This window comes from Engraulis encrasicolus, chromosome 24, assembly GCF_034702125.1.
Source record: "Engraulis encrasicolus isolate BLACKSEA-1 chromosome 24, IST_EnEncr_1.0, whole genome shotgun sequence".
In the NCBI taxonomy this organism is placed as follows: Eukaryota; Metazoa; Chordata; class Actinopteri; order Clupeiformes; family Engraulidae; genus Engraulis; species Engraulis encrasicolus.
Genome location: NC_085880.1, coordinates 42,245,470 through 42,271,369, shown reverse-complemented (window position 1 = coordinate 42,271,369; position 25,900 = coordinate 42,245,470). Strand labels below are relative to the sequence as shown.

Below are 25,900 nucleotides of genomic sequence, written 5' to 3'. Positions count from 1 at the left end.
CCACACGCACACACAAGCATAAACAAAACACAAATACATTTTATGTACACCCAAAATGTTTTTTCTCCAGTCAATATATGTTTGAACATTAATTTATTGATTTGCAGACAACATGACAGGAGTGAGTTACAGTGGAGGGAGGTCCCTTTACTTACCCTCTGGGTCTAGTAACCTAGCAACTCCAAGTCGCTCGGCTACCCCGAATGCTGTTTCCAGATTGGACCTGTTCGTCTGTACCGAGACTCTGCTCATATCTATCAGGTCAGGTCTGAGGTCAGAGAAAGAACAAACACATTACACAAGTCACCACATTACAAACAGCACATTCAGCATTTAGAGAGGTCAGTGGTCAGGGACATGCATTCTGCTCTGAGCAGTAGCCCCTTAATGCACAGTAGCCCCTTAATAGACAGTGAAAGTTAACTCCTATTGTATTACACTACTATGACAGTGCACGGAGCCTTGAGTAATACATTACGACTTGGTAATTGCCATGCTGGTAACAGCTAATTTATAATGCCGTGTGATGTTCCTGGTCATGAAGTTATTATATGATCCTATTCATTTTTCATATTGCTGTGAGTGATATACAGTGTGTTTAGTAGTGTATTTCAGTTTGTTGTCTATTTCAGTTCATGATTTATTTATATACATTAAATGTAACTGCGGTTTTACACAGTTATGATATCACCTTATCAGTGGGAGGCCTACACTAGGCATTGGCAGTTTATAACTGCTATATTTAGTGTGCTATTTTACACCAAAGGCCATATAGCAATGACTGGAACGCTGTGTCATGCTGATTCATACAGTGTATCCATTGCTAATTTGCTAAGCATATACTAAGTATATCCTTTGCTAATTTTAGCATCAACACACTGGTGAATCTTCTCCTCCCTGAGGACAGCAAAAATGAGGTCTAAGGAAGTCAACCCAAAGTCCCTCTGGGAAATAGTTAACTCACAAAGGAAATGCCTTGGTTGACCCAAAGGGCCCTTGCCAAGTCAATAATGTGTTTACTTTGGAGGTCAGCTAGTTCGCTAGTCCGCTAGTCCTCTGAGACAGCGGTGGTGCTTGAGTCGATGGAAAGTTTTTCGCACCCAAAAGCCGGCGGCTGTTTACAGACCAAAGCGCTTGCTTATGCATACTTGAGCTCATGACACGACCCCCTGATGGGAAACAGCACTAGTGGCCATGCAGAGAAGAAAAGAAACTATGAAGACAGAAAACAAACGAGGGGGGAGAGAGAGAGAGAGAGAGAGGGAGAGAGAGAGAGAGGGAGAGAGGGAGAGGGGGGGGGGGAAAGAGAGACTGAGATAGCCCAAGAAAAAGAGAAAAATATAAAGAAAACAAACAAGAGAGAGCTAGCGAGAGAGAGAAAGATCGAGAGAGAGAGAGAGAGAGAGAGAGAGAGAGAGAGAGAGAGAGAGAGAGAGAGAGAGAGAGAGAGAGAGAGAGAGGCTGAGAAAAAAAAAGAAAAACAGAGAAGAGGCAGAAAAGAAACGAGCAAACAAGGGAACAGGAGAATGAGAGCACCGGAGAATGAGACAAAGAGAACATAAGGTGTCGTTTTGTCACAATTTGTTAGGGTAACTAGGACAAAGCTACTACTTTTAGTATAGCTTCACCCCAAAACACAGCCCAACTCTCTCACTCCACAATGTCACATCAATATAAAAGTCATTGTGGCCAACCATAGACATTTCAGACTCAGGGAGCACAATACCAGGCTCACAAGCAGTCAGCACGGTATTCAGTACTACTGTAAAGCCTCTACCGTATGGAACACAAACCCACAACCTTTTTTTTTGGGGGGGGGGGGCACACATGGTGGCAGTCGTTACCCTAAATTTCCCTCTGGGATCAATAAACATAAGTCTAAGTCTCTAAGTCTAAGTCTATGTCTATATTAGACATCATGACACTTATAACACCGCACTGTGCAATTACCGCCGTCACTGCTCCCTTTCGGGCGATATTGGGGGCTGCCCCCTTGCATGGGTGAGGCATAAATGCAATGTCCTTGTGTGCAGTGTGCACTTGCATGCTGTGGAGTGCTGTGTCACAATGACAATGGGAGCTGGAGTTTTCCAGTTGAGCTCACACTTTCACTTTTCACTATACCACAGTAAAGCCTCTACCGTATGGAACGCAAACCCACATCATTAACATGTCAAGTCTGATTTCATATCCTAATCCTTATTATTAGGCATCATGACAGTTATTACACGGCGCTGCGTAATTACCGGTACCATCGTCATTGCTCCCTTTTGGGCGATATTGGGGGCTGCCCCCTTGCACGGGTAAGGCATAAATGCAATTTCCTTGTGTGCAGTGTGCACTTGCGTGCTGTGGAGTGCTGTGTCACAATGACAATGGGAGCTGGAGTTTTCCAGTTGAGCTCACACTTTCACTTTTTTCACTTCACTACAGTAAAACCTCTACCATATGGAACACACAAACCACATCATTAACATGTCAAGCAGATTTCTTATCCCAATCCTTATTATTAGGCATCAGGATCTTTATTACACCGCACTGCGTAATTACAGTCGTCTTTAGCATAGATGTCACGCTGCTAAATGGGAAGGCTGGGCCTAGGGGCTCATGCTGTTATGTGGTTACGCTAACAACCGCTATGGTTAAAAACACAGTCATTATAATACTACTGTGGTGACGACAGTGCAATTAAAAATTATACCACATCTACAATAGCAAATGAGTTGAGACAGCGCATGTTGTAAATGTGGTATATGAGTCAAGTTTTTTATTTGAGGATTTTGCGCTTACTGCTAAATGTTCAGTAGCCTAGACTTGTTAGCCCATGGCTGTCGATCTGGCACAAGCCAAACATCCATTCACCATATAGTTATATCATTCAACTATCTAAAGAAGATTGAGTAACCTCGTAAATCCTGAATAGTGCCCCTTAAAACTTAATGGCTTCCAAGGAAATGGCTTGTTCTCCTGTTGCCATCACAGCTATAGAGGTGTATTTCTTGAAAGAGTCTTGCAATGCATATTATGTGCATCTTGTATTATGTTCTGCTTGACACCTTAATTTCCTTTGGGATACATGAAGTAACTCTACTCTAATCTACTGTACTCTACTGTATTCTACTCTACTCTACTCTACTCTACTCTAATCTACTCTACTCTAATCTACTCGCTAGACAGTTTAACCTTGTTGACTTACAGTAATTTACTGTAGTTGATTGCGAATGGGAAATTGCATTGCAACCAACTGAATCAACAGTGCAGCATTTGTGAATGATGATGATCTCTACTGTACCTGTATTTGTGAATGATGATGATTCCCACTGCACCTGTATTTGTGAATGATGGCATTGAAGAGCCTTCCGTCCCGCCAGGAGGTAGTGAAGTTGTCGCAGCGGACGCCCACGTAGCCGTCCGTCATCTGCTGAGACCACAGCAGCAGCCGCTCCTTAGCCGTCATGTCCTCGGACTCTCCCGTCACGTGGATGTCCGAGATCTGGAGGATGGATAGATAGATAGATTAGATTAGATTAGATTAGAGTCTTTATTGTCCCATAGGGATATTTGTTTTCACATCAGACTGTTCAGTTCCATCAGGTTAAATCTTGTATTACACATCTAATTTGCTATACACACTGTATAGACACCATTTTCACACATATACACATAATCATCCTCAGGCATCCACATATAATACTATTCATATACACTCCAATATACACTCCTCTACATCCCTCTACATTACATTCCTCTCCTCCACACACAACCCATTCATTTTGTTTGTTTGTTTGTTTATTCTACCCTCCCCCTCATTTACCCAGCTATGCCACCAGCTACGCATCCTTCAGGCCTCTCATTTCCCATCTATGTCACCACACATACATTAGTCCATACATACCACATGTTAGATAGATAGATAGATAGATAGATAGATAGATAGATAGATAGATAGATAGATAGATAGATAGACAGATAGACAGACAGACAGACAGACAGACAGACAGACAGACAGACAGACAGACAGACAGACAGACAGACAGACAGACTGGCCGACTAGCTGCTTGCTGGACCCATAAGATTCAATGATAATTGCTAGCTTGTAACTACAAGTAGCATCACCACATGACTAGGCGAATAGCTGAAAGTAAGGCCCGACCGATATATCGGCCCCACCGATATATCGGGCCGATATTTAGCATTTTTGGGATATCGGTACCGGCCATAATTTCAATACATTTCTACAGATAAGTTAGTATAACTTTAACAACCAATTTTGCAGCCGTTTCGTTCTGAATGCATCTTCTATTCTGCTCTCCCCACTTTGCGTCTATGAGAGTTCATTACTATAACTAAATATGTGTATATAATAAAAACAATTCATATTTCATTACATTTTATTATGAACAATATTTCTATATATCGGTTGCAAATATCGGTTATCGGCCGGCCCTGAAAAAACATATCGGTCGGGCCCTAGCTGAAAGAACATTCAACTGAAGGAGAGATTTAATGACCTTATTTCCAGAAATGGTACAGTATCACTTTACTGTAAGACATAAAACAGAGAGTTTGGACCAATATTTAGAAGTTATATACTGTACATACAGTAGTGCACGGTCACACTAGTTCAATGAGTAACCTAGCAACCTGAGTGGGCCTTTGATGTAAACTTTACTCCAAATAAATGTAGATACACACACACACACACACACACACACACACACACACAGATAGAGAGAGAGAGAGAGAGAGAGAGAGAGAGAGAGAGAGAGAGAGAGAGAGAGAGAGTGAGAGAGAGAGAGAGAGAGAGAGTCATTGCTTTAAATATATCCATCACTGACTAATTCACTCCTCAGAGTCAGCATGGTCCATTTTTATTATCACTTCAACTTGAATTTTGCGGCTAATCACTTTGGGTGGGTTTCAAATGCTTGGCTTTCACATGCTTACCCACACTAAACACTGCTTAATAGTGAACAACATATGTAGCATACCACCCCACAGAAACAGGGGAACTGACATGCACAGTAGAAGGGGAAGATTGTGCACATCCCAGGAAAAGGTGCAAGACAAAGGCTGACTGTAATTTAGAGTGGAGTCTGCACACTTACAATCTTACAGGATAGGATGAGGTTTTTGACTGTTGTCTTCATAAAGAAACAAAGAAAAAGGATTTTAAGAGTGCGGACTCCTCACTCTAGAACTGATATGCACAGCCATGAAATGCCATGTAATGCAAAGAGCAGAAGCAGGAAGGGGTGCCAGGCATGTTCTAATCACCACTCAGACTGATTGTAGAGAATCTGATGTAGAAGACTGTTGAAGTGGAAACATTATCCAGCCATGAAATAATAAAAGACAACAAAAAGGATTTTTAAGTGTGCGGACTTGTCACTTTGAAAGCTACAGTTGGCCTTTGTCCTGCACCTTTTCCGAGGATGTGCACAATCCTCTCCTTCAACCAAAGAGCTGAAGCAGAAACCTCAAACTCTCAGCATGCTGGGAGCATGCTGGGAGTCTGTGAACAGGGCCAGTGGGTTTACTGAGGAACTGGTGAAATGTTCCTCTCAAAGGGGAACACTCAGCAAAAGAGAGACGGACTCAAGTCCATAATATCCTAATTGTCTCACTTGTTCGTTTTGACAATACAGTCCATGCACTGTATCCATCACTGACTAATTCACTCCTCAGAGTCAGCATGGTCCATTTTTATTATCACTTCAACTTGAATTTAAGTGGGTTTCACATGCTTTTGAATTTGGGTGGGTTTCACACGCTTACCCGCACTGGAGGACACTAAACACTGCTTAATACTGAACAACAAACATAGCATACCATCCCACAAAAACAGGGGAACTGATATGCACAGCGATGGAACAAAATAAAATGCAAAGAGCAGAAGCAGAGACCTCAGACTCTTAGCATGCTGTCGGAGTCTGTGAACAGGGTCAGTGGGTTTACTGAAGAACTGGTGAAATATTTCCTCTCAAAGGGGATCACTCAGCAAAACAGAGACAGACTCAAGTCCATAATATGCCACCACAGCTAAAGCTGGGAGACATGCAACCAGTCTGAAATGCAGCCTTCCTGTCCTGTCCTGTCCAGACATCACCCATCAACTGCCTATTGAATTACGGACACAAGCACACAGACAACGCTGAAGACAAAACAATACATGCCATACGTGACAAGAGACCGCTTTCATTTCGGTGGCACAGATATGAGCACATGAGGATTTCATTACACACTATGGAGATCAATCGACAAGGAGGGATTACTACTGCACAGGCCTACCGGGCCCAGGCCCAGGGGCCCAAGAGTCAAGGGGGCCCTGAAGCCCAAACCTCTATATTACCATTCTCATATTGTGTTAAAATCACACTTTTTAACAAGTGTATTTTCACATTTTCTCTGGGGGAAAACCCCAAACTCCCAACAACATAGGTATGTTCAACATCTGTCCTAAAACCCTGAATCTTTTTGTAAACCAGCAACACCCATGGAGGATGGGGGGGGGGCATTTCTTGCTGTCTGGCCCAGGGGCCCATGAAGTCCTAATCTGTCCCTATCAATCGACAACATCCACCGAATGGCACAGCACTCGTGGGGCAGACAGTGGGAGAGCAGCCATCCGAGGGGTAATGCTCGAATTAGCCAGACGGCTAACAAAAACTGCTGGCTTTGCAGATTCAGACAGACAGAGGGGGGGGCAATAAGTACACATAACGTAATGCCTTTTCCATCTGATCCAAGCCTGTACTGTAACATCAAATGTCTGGTCCACACACCACACTGAAATAATAAACAGACCTTCGGCTTAAAAATCAAAGTGACGTCATTCATTCATCCATCCATCCATGAGGACTAAAATAATCAGTAGTCTGTAATTACAAACCTAAAACTTAAACCTTAAACTTCAACCAGAAGATAATTGCTATGCTGTGGCGAAGGCAGTCTTTAAAGCAAATAGCTGACAATAAGAACATTTCCCTGCTCCCTGTGTTATTAGGCTGAAAGTTGAGCCTCTCGCTTGACAGAGGGAGAGGGAGAGAATGTAAAAAGCGAAAAATGTAAACCCAGATCTGTTTGTAATTATAGACTGCTTGCCCCCTTTTTCACTTTGAGGGAGAACTTGAGTTTCAGAGTGTGTTCTTGTAAACAGTGGGCATGGGAAGAAGGTGCCATACAGCCGAAACGCAGGCAGACCATCCTTGAATGACCTGAAAACTAGACTCTGAGGAGACATACACACACACACACACACACACACACACCAGCAAGCGAGTCTGTCTGGAAATATGCACATTCATCTCTCCTCTTTCTGAGAACAGGCTGCAACTAATATTTCATCTCTGTCTCTCTAAATTTGCTTCATTCATTTTAACAAAAGATTTACCAGTAGTGATGGTAGAGCAAGGCTGCTTAGGGGCAGGTTATGCAGCTTCAAAGAATAAAACCAGAAGACATGCAGCCAGACACAAATCAAACCTCTGTGTCCAACATACGGATGCTTATGTACATAAATTACCTCAGAAAGTAACAGTAAAACATTTGACTGGTTTATGGATCAAAGAATAAAAACAGAAGGCTTTCAATCAGGCCAAAAACAAACCAGCCCTCAGTGATCAACATGTGGACTCACAAATGCTGACGCTACCTCGGGAGGTGTGACGGTAATGTACTTGACCGGCTGTTGGACGCCGTCCAGGGAAGCCTGGGAAATGGAAACGGAAGTCTCCTCGTCGGCGTTGACAGAAGTCTGCGCTCCTCCCCTCCTCCTCTTCCGGTGCACTTGCGTGCTGCATATGAGCCTGGGGAGACCCTTCATGTCCTCCAGCATGCAGTCTTCCGCCTTACGCCCCCCGCCGCCGGCCCGCAGCGTCCTCAGCATATGCTCCACGGCTCCGAAGCTGACCGCTCGACTGAGCTGCCTCTTCAGAAGACGCTTCTCCAGCAAGCTGTCCTTCTTGGGCGCCACGCGCCTGGAAGCCTTGGTGACGCTGTGGAGGCTTCGCTCGCCGGAAACGGCGGCGGCGGCGCCCAGATCGTCCCCATCACCATCCAGGTTAACCTTTTCGGGGTCGCTGGAGCGCCGCCATCCATGTGCCAACGCGAGTCTTTTGCGCGCCGCGGACGAAACGCCTCCTCCTCCTCCTCCGCGAGACACCTTCACGAGCACGGGGACCTCTCCGACGTACACTCCCCGGCTGATGCTGCCCAGTTTGGGCCTGCACTCCTCCTCCACCTGCAGGTAGCCCCCTCCTCCAGTGGCGGAGGCCTCCTCATGCTTTTCCTCACAGCTCTCAAGAGCCTGCCGCCCCAAAGAGAAGTCCTGGTCGTCATCCTGGGTCTCACTCTGGACGCTGTCCCCTCCGCGGCTCCTCAGGGAGTCCGTGGGCTGGAAGTCCCCCGACTTGCGCTTCTTCTTGCGCTGGAAGTAGCGGCGGCGGCCGCCCCTGAGCTCCTTGGAGCCCGGCGTCAGGGGGGCCTTGTTGGGGTCGACGTAGCACTCCTCCTTGGGACCCCGCACACAGCCACACATGTTCCCCATGACTCACTCACTCACTCGATCACTCTCGCTCTCGCTCCGTCTCTTGTTTCTCACATGTCCCACTCGGAAACAGAAGCTCTCACACACTCACTCACTCGCCACAAACAGCCAGCAACGGTTTTCTGCCCTAGTGAAGGAGAAGCTCCTCAACTCCTTGACATTTCCTCCTGAATAGAGGCTCTTCGGTTCTCAGTGAATCCGTATTGTGTATTCCTCAGGGACATGTCCCGCTCGGAAACAGAAGTTCTCACTCACTCACTCGCCACAAGCAGCCGGCAACGCTTTTCACCCCTAGTGAAGAAGAAGATCCTCAACTCCTCAACATTTCCTCCTGAACAGAAGGAGCTTTTTTTCGGTTCTCAATTAATCCGGATTGTGTATTCCTCAGGGACATTGGCATTTTTCTGTTCTTCTCCCCCTGCTAAAACACAAGGGGTGGGGAGAGACTGAGCAAGTAAGAGGGAACGGGTGTCAGCCAGTCGTGGTCGTGGTCAGCCTTCACTGCCCAGCTCTCCTCTCCTCTCCTCTCCTCGCCGTCACAGCTGACGTTCTCCAGCAGGGAGGTTCCTTCTCTTTAATTCCTCTGGGAACGCTTGTTAGATGGGTCCAAGGCGGGAGTCCTGCTTCCCTCTTCTCTTCCGTTTTTTGCTCCCTTTTTTCTTCTTTTTCTCTGCGTGTCCTCTATCTCTGTCTTCCACGCTTTCACTTTGTTGTTCTTGTTCTTCTCTCTCTCTTTCTCTCTCCCCCTCTCTCTCTCTCTCTCTCTCTCTCTCTCTCTCTCTCTCTCTCTCTCCTTCTCTGCTACTACTACAGTACTATTACTACGACTGGTGAGTAGCTCAGTCGCTCAGTCTGACTGTGCTCAGTTCTACCCTTCAGTCAGTCGGCACTCGCAGCCCGGAATCTCAGCTGACCTTTGAAACCATTCCCTCTGTCCGGCTAATCCAAAAGCTAACGTCACAAACGAGGGAGCCGACGAAAAGAAAGTAGAGCAAGATAGCAAAAGGCAGTGAAGGAAGCCGGAGAACCTAGTCTTTCAACTTCCTAGCATTGCCGACTGTGTGTCGGCTGGAAAACAACATTGCATAAACCAAACCGGTCTGTTTCCATTATCTGAAGGGTAAACACATGGGCAGCCGGTGCAGTGCAGTGCAGTGCAGTGTGGAGGCAGGCGGGCGCAGCTGGTGTTAGGTTACCCCCACATGTACTTGGCTGTAACTAAAGCGTCTAGCGCGTGAAAGTGAACGATCAGGTGACCAGAGACAGACGAAAGTGGGGAACTGGGGAAAGCAGGCAGGGACCGTTACTCTCTCTCTTTCTCTCTTTCTCTCTTTCTGTCTGTCTGTCTCTCTCTCTGTCTCTCTCTCTCACACTCTCCCCCGCCTACTGTCCATCCACTAACGGTCGAGTGCGTGTGAACTCTTTGCTCAGCAAGTTACGGGACAGGGGAGGACAGGGGGGGAACGGACGGGGAGGTCTGGGTCTGGGGCTGTGCCAGTTTGCGGCCAGTCGTTGGGCCTATGGTGGGCTCTTTAAAAATAACAGGGGGTGAGGTGATGTGGCCTACGGAAGCATGTCACAGGTTACAACGCCCTAGTCAGCCAGCCCCAGCCAGCGGCCCTCTGCAGGGCCGGATTAAGATGCCCTGGGGCCCCTAGGCTACAGGTTGCTGTGGGGCCCCCCAGAAGGCAAATTTTGCTAAAATGTACATAGACAGTGTCATAATTACGAGCTAGAAATTCAGGATAACATGCCTTTTTTATCCACTTTTGGTCGATCACAGGCCCCCTGACAGGTAGGGGCCCCTAGGCTGCAGCCATATCTAGCCTGTGGGGGGCCCTAGGCTGCAGCCATATCTAGCCTGTGCATTAATCCGGCCCTGGCCCTCGGTCCTCTAATCAGGAGACCGCTGCGACCCACAAGGCACAGTGAACAGCTCAAGTCCGGAGGTTTACACTAAACAAACAGATTATTATCGACTCGAGCGAGCCATTGACTTTCATCGACAGCCGGGGCCCTGTCCCAGTAAGCCTCAGTATGACTCATTTGACATCTCAGAGAAGTTAAGACTACGTAGGCAACCAAATCCGCGTAACCGTGCATACGACCAAAGTCTATACTGTAATCATGTTGTGTTTAGATTTATAGCACACTGATAAAACGTGACAAACTTTATGGCCGGTTGTGAGCGGATATTAAAAGAAAATAGCAGATATGCATTGAGTGAACACACCAAGTTAAGAAAATATGGTGTTAATTCAACACTTAGAGAGTCTATTTAACATCTTCTTGCATGTAATTGTTCCCAGAGTACTCCTAATTGTTGAATTAACACTGCATTTTTTACAGTGTATATCAAGTGCCCGGCCATTTCTTGCATTCTAAATTTATAGGAACTATCCCGTCCATGTCCGCCTCAGCTGAATCAAATGTTTTGACAAGAGCTGCTCTAGATGGATGGATTAGTTATTGTAGGTGTAGAAACAGGTGCGGTCTATAGGGGGGGGACAAGTGGGGCATTTGCCCCTTGGCCCAGGGCCCTTCTGTATTGGTGTTGGGGACTTATTGTGACCACCCTATCAGTGTTTCGCCCTGGGGCCCTGTGTGCAATTGTTCCGCCACTGTGTAGAAATGACTTCACTGCACATTGTACAGCACCAGATATAAATAACTCCAGTCATAGGACTGTGGAACTGTTCTGGGGCCTGTGACATTTCATTTCCTATGAAGGTTACCGACAACGGGGGGACTCTCCAGTTGAATTCCACCTGAAACCTGCCGCGGAAGTGCTAAGCTAAAACACGAGGAGACCCACAGACAGAACTTCAGACAGGTTGAATGCCACACAATATAATACATTTGTACAGTGTTAACCACAGCACTTGGAGAGTTGCATCTAACGCTCATTTTGCTGAACCGGCTCTCTGAGTGTTATATTGACACTTTCTGTGTAGCTGATGCCCTAGCAGTTAATTGTGCAACATATTAGAAGTGGAAAAGTAATTGGGAAAAAATAAAAACGAATTGAATCATATCGTATCGTGGGGCATTCCTAAGTATAGAAATTAGAAAAGAATCGAATTACTGCCTTAAGAAATCGATATTGAATCGTATCTTCATGGAGGCTGTGATTTACGCCCCTATGCAGGACTGCAGAACAAATATGAGGAGAGCCACAGAAACCCCAGACAGATTAAGTCATAAATCACGACTTCATTATACCAGTATGACAGATGTGATTATCAGGAAATGAAGTCTCACATGCTTGTCATATTTGTCACACGTCTAATACTGTGCGGCCGCCATCACTGACAAATCTATTTATACTACTGTATGAGGGCACAAGCTGGCAAAACAAAAAAAGAAGCTGGAAATATAAGCTAATATACTATGCCTTTGCTGCACATTTTTGTACCTCCGGGCAGACAGAAGGCATATAGTATCACAGCATTCCACAGGGGAGCAGCAGTTAAAAAAAGTATAGAAGTATGAAAGTATGAGCAATGAAACTGTTTTTTTCAACTAGTAGGTCATTTACCAGTTTTCATATTTCATTCAAACTACATGTACAAGTATTCTACAATGTGATCATATGCAAGCATTGCAATACATACAAGTATTCTACAATGACATTTTAATCAATATTTCAACTGCAAGTCCAATAACCAGCCAGCCTTCTCTGTTTATTATGACTACAACACACAGCCCTCACATTATTACAACAACATTGTCCAGCTGTGATGAATATGATGCAGAGTGTATGTGCATCATGGGAAAAAGAATCTGGTGCCACACGGATGTCTATTTTCTGTTATTTATTTTTTTAGTGCAGTGAGACTAACGTTTCGACATGCGTCTTCATCAGAGTCCGCATGTCGAAACGTTAGTCTCACTGCACTAAAAAAATAAATAACAGAAAATAGACATCCGTGTGGCACCAGATTTATTTCCCTTTTTGCCTATGTTTTGGTCCTGCTCTGGTTGCACCGGATTGTTAATTTAGAAGCGCGGAGTGCGTATCTCCTTTGTTTTGTATGTGCATCATATTCTAACCCTAACCCTAATCATACTCTAACCCTACTTAGCATCTGCACTTGTTGTTCTGTATATTTCCTGTGCACTTTGTATCTGCTGGTGATGTTGACTATGATTATCTCCTTGATTGTAAGTCGCTTTGGTTAAAAAGCATCTTCTAAATGCAATGTAATGTAATGTGCTGCCTTCACTTAAGTTCTTCATGACTCAAATATCAAAATATCAATATTCGCCAGAGTAGCAGCTCATGCATTAGTTTGAGATCAAGGAACGCAGTCCAATAGGTAATATCATAGTACATACAGTAGTGCATTATACATAGTACAATTTACAGTGTACTGTAGAGAGTAGAGAACATAGTAGTGTATCCCCATAATGCACGCCGTTCCACCTGTGGAACACTGTAATAGACATTGAAAACTTGAACTACCATGGTGCTACACTACTATGATTTAACACAGGGCCTCTTAAGTAATGCACTACGACTTGGTCATTGCCATTCTGGTAACAGCTAATTTATAACGTAAAAAAGAGCGTAATTTATAATGTTCAGCTCCAGTTTACATTGCAGTGGCAAAAAACAAAGTTCACTTCAACAGCACAGCATCGTTAGATTATAGTACTGATTGATTGCAGCTAAAAACAACATCAATCCACATTCAATGCCACATTCACACAGCACCATCATTTTTTAGGCATCAGAGAAAATGTATAAAAAGTTTTAAAAGGGTCATCGGTGAGTCAGTCAATCAGCTGTCAGAGACTTCTTGAAAAAAATGTCTCTCAGGGCATTTGAACGGAAGCCAGAGGGGGAGAGGAGGCAAAACAACTCTTGCGAGTTGCCCTGCAACTGTGTGCGAAGTCAAGAGGGAACAGGCCCACTGTGAGCTGCTGCTGCCACTCCTACTCCTGCGGCACTCCTGCACCCATGCCCAGCGGCTGGACTGGGGGAGAAATAGGGCCCAGGCACTTCTAGCTTAAAGGGGCCCCTCATAATTAGCGATGCAGAACCGGTGGGCCCCGCACCCTTGTGGGCCTCTATTTTCAGAAATGTTTAAAAAAAAACACCTTTTTTCCATTTCTGAAAATAGGGGCCCACAAGGGTACGGGGCCCACAAGGGTACGGGGCCCACCGGGAAATGCCTGCTATGCCAGATGGCCAGTCCAGCTCTGCACCCATGCCCAGCGGCTTGCGTGAATGACAGGGGCAGGTGCGGCCACACGTCACCCAAGCTACCTGTCAATGCTGTTTTATGAGCCCACGCATTATAAAACACTCTCCCTCTCTCAATCTGTAGCCTCCAACACTTTTTCTCTCTATCCATCTCTCTCTCTCTCTCTCTCTCTCTCTCTCTCTCTCTCTCTCTCTCTCTCTCTCTCTCTCTCTCTCTCACACACACACACACACACACGTGTGCATGCACTGCATGCACACACCCAGACACATTTTATCCTCAAGCATAAAAATACGATATATATCTTCATCATCATAATCATCACCATCATCATTTTTTTTCTCTTTCTTTCATTCTGGCGGGACGGCTATGAAAAGGCAGAGTGGGTCGGGTCAATCTGGAGTCACTGCAGATACCAGAGGAGGAGTCGTTGGAACATGCAACTGGACAATCTTTGTTGCATTCCTCCTTTCTCTCTTTCTCTCCCTCCCTTTTTCTCTCTCTCGCTCCCTCTTTCTCTCTATCTCTCTCTCTCTCTCTCTCTCTCTCTCTCTCTCTCTCTCTCTCTCTCTCTCTCTCTCTCTCTCTCAATCACTCCACTCCTATTCACTCCACTCCTATTCGAAGTGTGCTTGCTCCAACCACATCCCACCGCATCCCTAATACTCAACACTACTATTCTTACGTAATACATATATATTCCATGTCACAATACATAATAATACAACATATTATATTAATTTATATCATATTAATTTATATTATATTATATTAATTTATATTATATGATATTATATTATATTATATTATATTATATTATATTATATTATACTATATTATATTATATTATATTATAATGTTTCACCAGCCATACATGTTGTACTGTATAATATAATATAATATAATATAATATAATATAATATAATATAATGAAAATAAGATGAAAGTATTCTCAAGTCCAAAAGAGGATCCCTGCTGAAAAAGTTTGGGAAGTGAACCACTGCCCTACGCTACCTTAGCGCACCCCACCCCATCCCACAGTAGAGAGCCCTGCTGTAGCAACGTCCTGTTAGTATCCATAGTCTCCATTAGCAGCCAGCGGTAAGCTGAGAGAACTGGAGCGCCACTGCCAGCATTCCTTCCCCATAGTGGAAGGCAAGGGGACATGAAGCCAGAATACAGCGCCAGAGATATTAATAATCCATTGCAGAGGAGTGAGAGGAGAGCAGAGGAGAGGAGAAGGGGGATGCAGTTTGTGGCACTGCGCACCAAGCATACAAGTGTGAGTGTGTGTGAGTGCGTGTCTGCGAGTGTGTGTGTGTGTGTGTGTGTGTGTGTGTGTGTGTGTGTGTGTGTGTGTGTGTGTGTGTGTGTGTGTGTGTGTGTGTGTGTGTGTGTGTGAGTGTGTGTCTGCGAGTGTGTGTGTGTGTGTGTGTGTGTGTGTGCGAGCGTGTATGTGTGTGTGTAGAGAGAAAGAGAGTGTGACGGTCTATTTGTGTGTGCAGAGATGCGTGCTTGCACGTACTGTATGTGTCTGTGTGCCTGTGTCTCTGTGTGCATTTTCGTCTGTGCTAGGGACTGTTGATGCTAAAAATTCAAGGTTGTGAGTGACTTTAGTTGGCCACTAAAAACTAATGTGCTAAGCAGAGGACTACTTTATATTCTGCAGCTCCAACATCAGGGTTGTGTGTGTGTGCGTGTGCATGTGAGTGCATGTGTGTGTCTGTGCGTGCGTGTCTGCTGTCTGTCTGTCTGTCTGTCTGTCTGTCTGTCTGTCTGTCTGTCTGTCTGTCTGTCTGTCTGTCTGTCTCCCTGCCTGCCTGCCTGCCTGCCTGCCTGCCTGCCTATCTGTCTGTGTTAGTGCATGGTAGAGCAAGTGTGCAAACGGCTACCTCTCCCTGCAGACAATCCCAACACAGCTAATAGATGAGGCCATAGATTATAAATAGACTGACTGCAGCAAAACACACACAAATATCTCTTGTCTGTCTGCTGCATGTAGACAATTCCTATAATAACAAAAATTGCATCAAAAATTCAAATAAAATACATAGCACACTAATAGTTAATACACTAAGAACCAAACCAGAGGCTGGCTGCTATTTCTACAAAGACGGTTTGACTGATCAGAATGAGCAATGATGAAAGTGAACAAAACATTTGTCAGGCATACTACATGTTCAGCATGTGTTGACATTGTCTTTTAGATCCTATCTTTCATCACACACCGAACTGAAGTACAACATGCTGAAACATGGTGGCCAAAAAAGTCGTTTTCATCTTGACTAAACATAGTCATCGCTGTGAATCTATCTACTTTGTACATCATTCACTTCAACAGCTGATTTTCTCAAAATGTAGGCTGTATCAACACTGGTGCTCCACCTGAAATCCTAAAAACTGATGTTTTCAAATTTTATTTTGGGGAATGCTTTTTTAAAGATACCTGTATTATGAAGTGTGTTTTAAACAACTTGCATATAATCTCAGTGCCTGTTTTCTTGTAAGGGTTGCAGTATTTTCCCCAGCACTGAACAGTTATAATAAACAACACAGTGATAATAAACAACATCTACCACCTTGACAAGGACGCTTGAAAGAGGAAGATGTTGTTTTGCATTTTTCAGTTTTTATGTACAGTATGTATGCTACTGGACACCTTGATTTCCCTCAGGATTAATAAATGATACTCTGCTCTATTGTTAATTCAATTCCTTAATTTATCTTAATTATGTATGATCTATTTCATGCTGAGAAGTTTCACACCATAAGGTATGCCATTTGATACTGCGATACTGAAATAGCCTGAAATAGCCAGATGTCTCTGATAGAGCCGAACACTCCACCCAGCCTGGGGAACACAGCCCTAATAGAAGAAACAAAATCCTGAGCTTGAATCTTTAACAGTTTCTTTAATAACAAAAACTTGTCAAGGCCCGAGTCGAGCACTGAGCCTGAATAGCCCTAGCCCTGCCAAGAAAAGTTCTGCAGGAAAAAATGCTCTGTGATTATGGCTACCAACCCTCCCTTGAAAAACAGAATTGTCCCTTAATTAGAAACAAAAATACAGTTCCATATTGAACTGAAACTGGACAAAATTTGGTTAAAATGTGGGCAATTGTATCTATTTTTTTTTCTAGGACAGGACCCCCAGACCCCCCGCAAAAATGACGTGTCCCTAGCTTTCCCCCCAGGGAGTTTGCAACCCTAGCGGTGATGCTCCACCAATGCATGGACAGGCACAGCCCCAGCTAGTCTCAAATGGGCGGGCAGGAGTGGTCCTCCGTCTCTGATCTAAGGCCACCACACCACACCACACCACACGGAGGGGGGCAGATTAGCCGTGCCATCCGGGCGTGTCTAATTACAGGCTCTTCTGACATGCTGATGCTCGATGCTCTTTGATGTCGTTCCTACTGGCCAGTACATCAGGGAGCATTACTCAGAGTGGACAACACCCCAACCATTTATCTGGTAATCACAGGGATCTTTATCATGGGCCAGGGCATCAGAGATTGCCACTGAAGTGCTCATGTACTGTAGCCACATAATGCACGCCGTACCACCAGTGGCGCACTATAATAGCCATTGAAAGGTTAATTACCATAATATTACTCTGCTATGGCATAACAGAGGGCCTTTAGTAATGCACTCTGACTTGGTCATTGCCATTCTGGTAACAGCGAATTTGTGTGAATTTGAACACTGTGAACAAAGTGCAGCAAAACATCATAAATATAATGTGTAGTACAGTACCATAAAATTCTAAAACAACACTCCATTCACCATTATCATTAAGAAGAACTTTTTTCACTCGAAGGGCCACCTCAAATTCCTCCAAGGGCCATACAAGTCCTCCAAGGGCCGTACTATGAACACAAACCAGGATTTCTCCATGCACTTTAGGCCTATGTTGAAGGCAGCCTCCTTTACAACAGACCCCACCTTCTCTAGGTCTCCTAAAATATAACTTAATTGTATTGTATTATGATTTCCAAGACTCCTTTTACAAAACACGTCATATTCCATGTGAAGCTGCATAACATTAAAATTATAACCGGGGCCGGATGACACGACCTCAAGGTTGGTAAACAGCCCTCGAGACATACAGTAGGTTCCCCACCCCTGGTCTACAGCTCTGATCTTTCCTACACTGGACTGCCCTCTAGTGGTTGGATGAAGTCAGGTCCGCCGCCACATAACACTGCTAAGTCTGAACAGCTGGGACGAGCTTTCCAGCCATGTCTGTCTGGGCGGATACAATTATGTAACAGGCAAATGAAGACTATACCATGTAGGTGCACCGTGTGTGAATAGTCAAGGCAGCAAGTGAACAAAAAAAGTCAGAAGTGTCTAAAATCTGATCGTTCTGCTGTATTTCCATGTACTGAGGGATTATAGATTTAGCCTATCATGGCAGGATGACATGGCAAAAAAAAGAGAGACCGCCACATTTTGAGAGAACGTCATATCCAACATCACTTCCGGTATTATTTCATTATCCTGGTACCAGCCATTTGAAAGCAGCTCTCTTTCAAGGCATTAAAATATCACACATACGGCTTCATTTGCGTCATGTCACACAGCGTCATAAACAAACTGTCAGTGTGTACAGTCACAGAGCTATAATTGTAAAAACCTTTTTCTGTCCGAAACTATTTAAATCCATTTCCAAAGGCGCCAACATCAGCTCAACATTGTGGGTTCAAAATTAGAATGTGGTAATGACTGAAATGTGTACACAGGCAGATAGAAGACAACAATCAACATTTTGATTATTAATATTGGGGTGCTTTTGCCCCTCCACCTTAATCTTTGGGGGGATCAAGAAGGACCGTGCCCCACCTAATTCAGTGCCTATGTCCATTTCACTTCAGCATTTTTGGTCTGATAATAGAATTAACCGGCTTCTATCACAATCTCCATTTACAACCATCTTTGAAATCACTCAGCCCTGAATGGATCTATCCACCATTAACACCATTAACACCAAGTTAGATGTTTGATCTCTCCTAAGCTTGGTACTTGGAGTGGACACATGCAGAGATGTATAAAGTATAAGTAGAGGTACTGTTACAGGTGTAATTACAACATTAATAGTATGATATTACACAGTTGGAATGAGGTCAATATCATACTACTGGTGTTGTAATTACATCCGTAACAGTACTTTTACTCCTGCGTTATGCATCTCTGGATGCATGTAGCCTTATGCCTGCGTACTTAACAGTGCTGAGTGGTGGATGGCTGAAGTGAAAAAAACATTTATCTTTTGCCATTAATGATTGAAGGTTATCATGGCATTATACTAACTTCTCCAAGTTCCACGGAAATCTGTGTACTGGTTGTATGTCATGCGATTATCAGATGAATACTGATAAAAAAACGAGACTGTGTCTCACAATCACACCCATAGATATTAATATGTCATGCGATTATCAGATGAATACTGATAAAAAAATGAGGCTGTGTCCCACCGTCACACTCATAATCATTAATATACCACCACATTTACACCATGCAGTCTATTACAAGGATATAATAAACACGGACACGTGGCATAGCACACCATCCCTGATATCCACAACGCATCAGAGCCAAAACCTCTCAGGGTCAACGGCATTGTTTATCAGTATTCATCTGATAATCACATGCCATACAGCCAGGACGCAGATTTCCGTGGAACTTGGAGAAATATAAAGACATGATATTATATGACTACTAAAGCAGACACTCCTTTAATCATTAATGGCATCTATCTACAACAGCGGTTCCCAAACTTTTTACTCTGTGCACCCCCTTGTACATTTCAATGTGGTTCGCGCACCCCTAAGCGAATATTTCGGTATGCTGATGGCCACGCAAGTATGATTCACTGCACATTATGCACAGTTGTTTTGGGGAATCCTATTTTCCAATAGGGACTTAAACTACACTTCAGATGGACCCTTCCAGCATACAATTCACCATACAATTAAAAACTACTTCTAATGCAGGATAAAAACTGACATATTCACAATTGCTTTATTTAGCTTGCGCGCCCCCTTATGGCAGGCTGCGCACCCCCAGGGGTGCACGCACCACAGTTTGGGAAACCCTGATCTACAAGATAAATCGATGTTTTTTCACTTCAGCCACACACCACTCAACACTGTTAAGTATGCCAGCATTGCAAGATTACATGATATGACTTCAGGCATCATGAATATAGCCCGCTATCGCAGTCATGCCACTAACATATTGATTATTACAGAAATACAGATAGACATATATAGAGGCAGGTCCACATATTGACATCAATCTGATAACCACTGTCGAAATATATCCAACTATCACATTCATATCGCTGATATTTTGATTATTACGAAAGTAAAGATAGACAGGCATATGAATCAACAGATTATCAAGCTGATAACCACAGTCAAAATATCTATCAAGAAAAACGCCAGAGTTTGCCTTGTCAAATGGTAAATGGACTGCATTTATATAGCTCCTTTCCACTCCTTCGAGCACTGAAAGAGCTTTACATTGTATGCCTCACAGTCACCCATTCACACTCTCATTCACACACCTGTGGCAATTGCTGCCACGCAGGGTACCACCAGGAGAAACGGTTAAGCATTTTGCTCAAGGACACATCAATGGGGTCAGGCAGAGTGGAGCTCGAACCTACAACCCTCTGATTGCCGAACAGCTCCTCTAACACCTGAGCCACCACCACCCCTAAAACAGCCGTCATAGAAAAGTATTTCATGAACGTACCTGAAAGTGCAGAATTATGGTCCATATTAAGCCCAGCGTCAGCTTGGGGTTCCCGTCTGTGATGTCATCATTTCTGATGTTCACCAGTTTCACCTGTGGACAAGAGAGGATGTGTTTGAGATCTGGACTGTTTGCGCGCATGCAAAAAAAAAAAAAAATCCTATAATAAAAATAAAAATACAGTACCAGTAACTTTGGGACAGTTTGTCAATATTTAGAAATCTGAAGATACTTGTATATTCAAGTCTGGACACATAGACCACTAATATTAACGTTTTTTATGGCAAGATGGAATGTTGTTATGGCTTAAATGGATTTGCCAATTTCAGACCACTGCTACCAAATTACTAATATTACATTTTAATAATACTACAATGTATATTCCTAATATCAGTTGCTGTTGTCGTCATTATCATATTATTATTATTATTATTATTATTATTATTATTATTATTATTATTATTATTATTATTATTATATTATTTCAAATGTCTTCACAACACCTCAGTCTGTATCATTTCAGTACCAATGCCGTACCACAAGGGGGCAGGAGCACATAGCTTACTACTGTACATGACTCCAATCCATGTGATGACAAAGCTAAATTTCAACAGGCGTGATGACACAACTGTATTAAAGAGACATCCTACAAAGTCAGTATGCACCCCAAAGCACATATTCAGTTCAGAAAATCCATGAACAAAACATGAACACAAATAAAAACAAACGTTGAAGACAATTCCTTTGGACAAGGCGATTGAACAATCTAATGACGACAGGGGTTATGCATTATGAGATGATAACAGGGTAAAAAAAGAGATAACACTGGGTCAAACTCCACTCCCAGAATGCCAGCAGGAATTTATTGGGCATTTTTACAGTATGTGTGCATGCATGTGCCCTGGCGACCACATGGACTTGGCAGAACAGCACGCATGAAAGTCCTCTTTCGCCTCGTCAATCACGTGACCTTTTTATAGCCTTTCAGCCATGAATGAGAGAAAAGGAAAGTGAAACCGCTGTCTGTCCGTCTGGTTCATGAATACGAATGGCCGGCCAATCGCCAACAACAATAGTCACAAAAGGAAAAGCCAATGACGAGATAAAGGCTTAGATTTGGTATTGTGGAATGTGAGAATCCTTTGTCTGCCGACTAGAGCGTGGCCCACTGACAATGATGTAATTTCCCAGAGGACCTACACAACAGACAAGAGACACCATTTCCCATCATGCCCTCTGATGAGGACCACAGAGATGCTAAATGGGATCGACCTTATTGCATTTTTGCTGTTTGTAGTTTTTTTTCTTCTTCTTCTTAACTCTCTGGAGGGATGGTTGGTTCAAGACCGCAACAACATTCTCTAGCCATTAGCCCCTGAAGCTATGGACCGGAGCACGGAGGAAGGTACTTCCAACTGCTATTCGATCCTCAAAGTGCCTGCCTAGTGCCTACGGTATTGGTGCCTCTCAGGCAATACATCACCAATGGCGTCTGACATCCAGGGTTGTATACATCTCACTGATGTCTCCGAGTGAGCCAGGGTTAGGTAAACATGTTAGGTAAAAGGGCCATTCAACATTATAGCCTTGCAACGAGAGCTCGAAGCGTACTTACAACACAATATAATCAAAAACAAAACACTACTCGCTACCTTTAGTGATCATTCTGAATGTACATTCAATGGAATTAAAGCTGCTATTGTCACTGCACATACAGTATATCTGATCTAAACTATATGCACTGTATGTATACGTACAATTAGATTGAAGATGTACTACCCACCGGGTTCAGCTCTATGTTCCCACAGCCCATTGGTCCTACAGCCCATTGGTCCCACAGCTTATTCCTGCTGCTCCATGCTCCCACATGTTTAAGAAATTATTCAAATATAGGCCCTATGCTCCACAACTTCATGTTCCTACATTTCCAAGTAAACTAAGAGAACGTGCCTTTCTCCACGCCATGGAACATAGCGCCTAAATTTGAATGAATTCTTAGAATTGTGGGAACATGTAGCAACAAGAATATGATGTAGGGCCATTGAGCTGTGGGACCAATGGGCCTAAAAAATAATGTCAAAAATCTTAGTGATGTGGGACCAATGGGCTGTGGGACCAATGGGCTGTGGGAACATAGACACGTTCCCCTACCCACCTACAGCTAATGTGTGCAATACTGAAGTGTTCTGTTTTGCATTGTAGGGCAGTCACGTCAGTAGCTGTATTATCTTAGTCTACTCTAATAGGACTGATAGCCAAACAACGGTTATGATTAGCGTGCAAATCTGCATGTCTGCGTGCTGCGGTCGTCTTCCTTACCTGTCTCCTCTTCAGGTAGTCCAGTGCTATCTGTACATTCTGGAGTCTGTGGAAGCGCATGCGGCCTTTCTCCCGCGGCTGTGGAAGAGAGGAAGATGAAGAGGAAGAGGAAGAGGAAGAGGAAGAGGAAGAGGAGAAGGTGTCAAGCAAGTGATAATCAAGGACAACAGCAATATCAATAGCAGCTCTCTGCTTGTCATCTGGGGCCTATACTACAAAGCTGGTTCAGGAGTAAACCGGGTTACCGGTAATTTAAGAGGTAAATCATCTAATAGAAGAGCCTGGAGTACTCATAAACGAGGATTCCAGGCTCTTCTATTAGATGATTTACCTCTTAACTTAACCTGGTTTACTCCTGAACCAGCTTCGTAGTATAGGTCCCAGCCAGGCCCCTGGTCGGAGACACTAGGGACCGGCTCACCACACCACAGGACGGTTGGTACTACCGGGGAGACGCCAAGCAAGAACCCTTCAGGTTCTAATGCGCGGCAGGAGAGCGAATCACCAAATGATTCTTATTGAAAGCGAATCACTAAATGCTGGCCTCTTATTCTATTGAAAGCGAATGGCTACGTTTCTGACAGCAACTTACGCACAGTATGCCCAAGTTGTGCCCATTCATTAAGTATTATTCATAATGTTTCATTAAGTGATAGGGTTATCCCTAATAGCGCGTTCAGGCCGACTGAGAACCATGCTGGAGCCCGTTCCCGCACCTAATCGTGAACCGGCCGTCGTGTTCACGCCACAGATATTGGCGTTCGCGAACCGGATAGTTGGTTCGCAATGCGAACCGCAAAATACTAGGTTTTTCTCTGCGAACCGTAACGACAGCGTGGCCGTCAGCAGGTTCATCCGGGTAACAAAGTCACGTGCGGAAAAAGTTCAGAGCCCAGTATGAACACGGGCGGTTCGCAGACAAGCACTTTGGTGCCAAACGTAACTGGTGTGGGCACCGACACCGGCTCCGTTCTGGTCGGCCTGAAAGCCCTATAAGTGGTGGAGTGTGGTGTAGGGAAAGTACATTCAAAAATATTTCAGTAGGTGTCTTGCATCATGCCCATGGGGACCATGGGATCATGTCCCAACTCCCAACCCTTCCCCATATTTCTCCCACTAGTTTTCTGTCTCCATCTTCACTGGGCTGTCCAAAAAACTGTGGAAAAGGCCCAAAACAAAAACATTTAAAGTGATACTGTCCCATTTTTGGAAATAAGCTTATTTTACACCTCCCCTTGAGTTAAATAATAGGGTTTTACCGTTCTCCTGTACTTTCAACCGTTTTCTAGTTATGGCAGTGCAAATTTTACCTCCAAGCTAACAGTTAACATTGAGTCCTATGAGACCAGTTAGCCGCGAGCTGGTCTCATAGGACTCAATGTTAACTGCTAGCATGGAGGTAAAATTTGCACTGCCATACCCCAAGAACGGTTGAAAGTACAGGAGAATGGTAAAACCTTATTATTTAACTCAAGGGGAGGTGTTAAATAAGTTTATTTCCAAAAATGGGACAGTATCTCTTTAACATAAACTATTGCATGGCAATGAAATCGACAGCAGTTGTTTTCGGACGAGGCGTTCAATACAGCGAGCCTAGCGAGAGCACACGTACCCTCAAGCACTTCTTCCTCAATAACAAGATTACTGTTCCCACTAATCAGGTTATGTTTTAGGTGCAGTTTTCCTGTACGGTCCTAAGTAGGATTTTAAAAAATTACAGATACTGACCCAAACCTGCTGAAGCTTGGTAAAAAGAAGAATGGGCCAAGCATGTGCCAAGGCAGAGCACGCTATATTGTGCAGTGTAAAATGTAATGCTAATTCAACACTTCACAGAGTTGATTTAACAGTTTCTAGATTCAGTATTAGGTCCCAGAGTACTTTCTAAGTGTTGAAATAACACTGCATGTTTTACTGTGCAGGGATCCCAATTACAAGATTGGGGCTGCATTTATTTATTGCAGTCTTGATTCAACACTTCGCAGCGAGCTGATTTAACACCTTCCAGATTTAGCATTTGGTCCCTGAATACTCCAGAGTACTCTCTACGTGTTGAAATAACACTGCATGTTTTACTGTGCTGGGATCCCAATCACAAGATTGGGCTGCATTTATTTATTACAGCATGTAGCATTGGGTTCTGGGTAGAGAATGAGATCAGCTCTTTTTTCCCCCTGTGGCTGGCCAGGATAACAATCGCTCCCAGCTTTTCTTTGTTTCCCCTGCGTGGGCCTACAGTGTCTAACACAATACACAACCAACCTGTACTGAAATAACCCCTAACCACACCACTGCTGCTGCACAGTAAAAAAAGAAATGCAGTGTTAATTCAACACGTAGCGAGTTGATTTAACATGTTCTTAAGATTGTATTTGGTCCCCGAATACTATCCAAGTGTTAAACTAGTGCTGCATTTTTTACTGTGCAGAAAGGGTCTGAGGTCTTAACTGCGTTGACTTGTAGGCAACAGGCTGAGAAGAGAGCATAACCCGCCCTTAACTCAGTGTTTCCCAACCAGGGGTACGTGTACCACTAGGGGTACGCGAGCACACCTCAAGGAGTACGCGGAAAAATGTAATAATTAGAAATATATTGAGTGTAGTCACATTGGGATAGAGGAACAGAGCCTGAATGAGGGCGAGGGGGTACTCATCATATGAAAAAGTTGCTAAGGGGGTACGCAGGACAAAAAAGGTTGGGAAGCACTGCTTTAACTCCCTCTCCACAGCACTGCAGCTAATGACACGTCCGGTGGGGCGGAAGGAGGCACGTGGGGAGGCAGGAAGGCGGATTGTCATGATTTTGTCTTGGTTTCCGCTACTGCAGTGCTTCTCAACCTTTTTTGAACAAACGCCCCCCCTTGACCTCATCATAAGTCTCAGAATGCCCGCCTTAGTATTAACAAATAAAATAGACTAGCGACCCCCTGTTTGCAACTGAGCAAACTCTTTGTGTTTGGGCTTCAGGCTTTTAGTCATTTATTCAATTACACTACAGTAAAACCTATTGCAAGTCAACATTTAAGGGTGTGTGTTTTAGCCCACGACTACCTTAAACAGGA

General features: G+C 44.1%; 1 protein-coding gene across 1 annotated transcript in view; it reads right to left on the bottom strand.

Annotated features, from left to right (window-relative positions):
• Positions 1-25,900, bottom strand: part of LOC134440941 (dystonin-like) — a 235,715-nt gene that overhangs the window by 153,291 nt on the left and 56,524 nt on the right. The window contains exons 8-11 of the mRNA XM_063191098.1: positions 22,840-22,917; positions 20,521-20,613; positions 3,327-3,493; positions 156-268 (exon numbers count right to left, since the gene is read on the bottom strand). Coding sequence (XP_063047168.1) covers positions 156-268; positions 3,327-3,493; positions 20,521-20,613; positions 22,840-22,917 — 451 coding nt within the window. The remainder of the gene's footprint in view (positions 1-155; positions 269-3,326; positions 3,494-20,520; positions 20,614-22,839; positions 22,918-25,900) is intronic.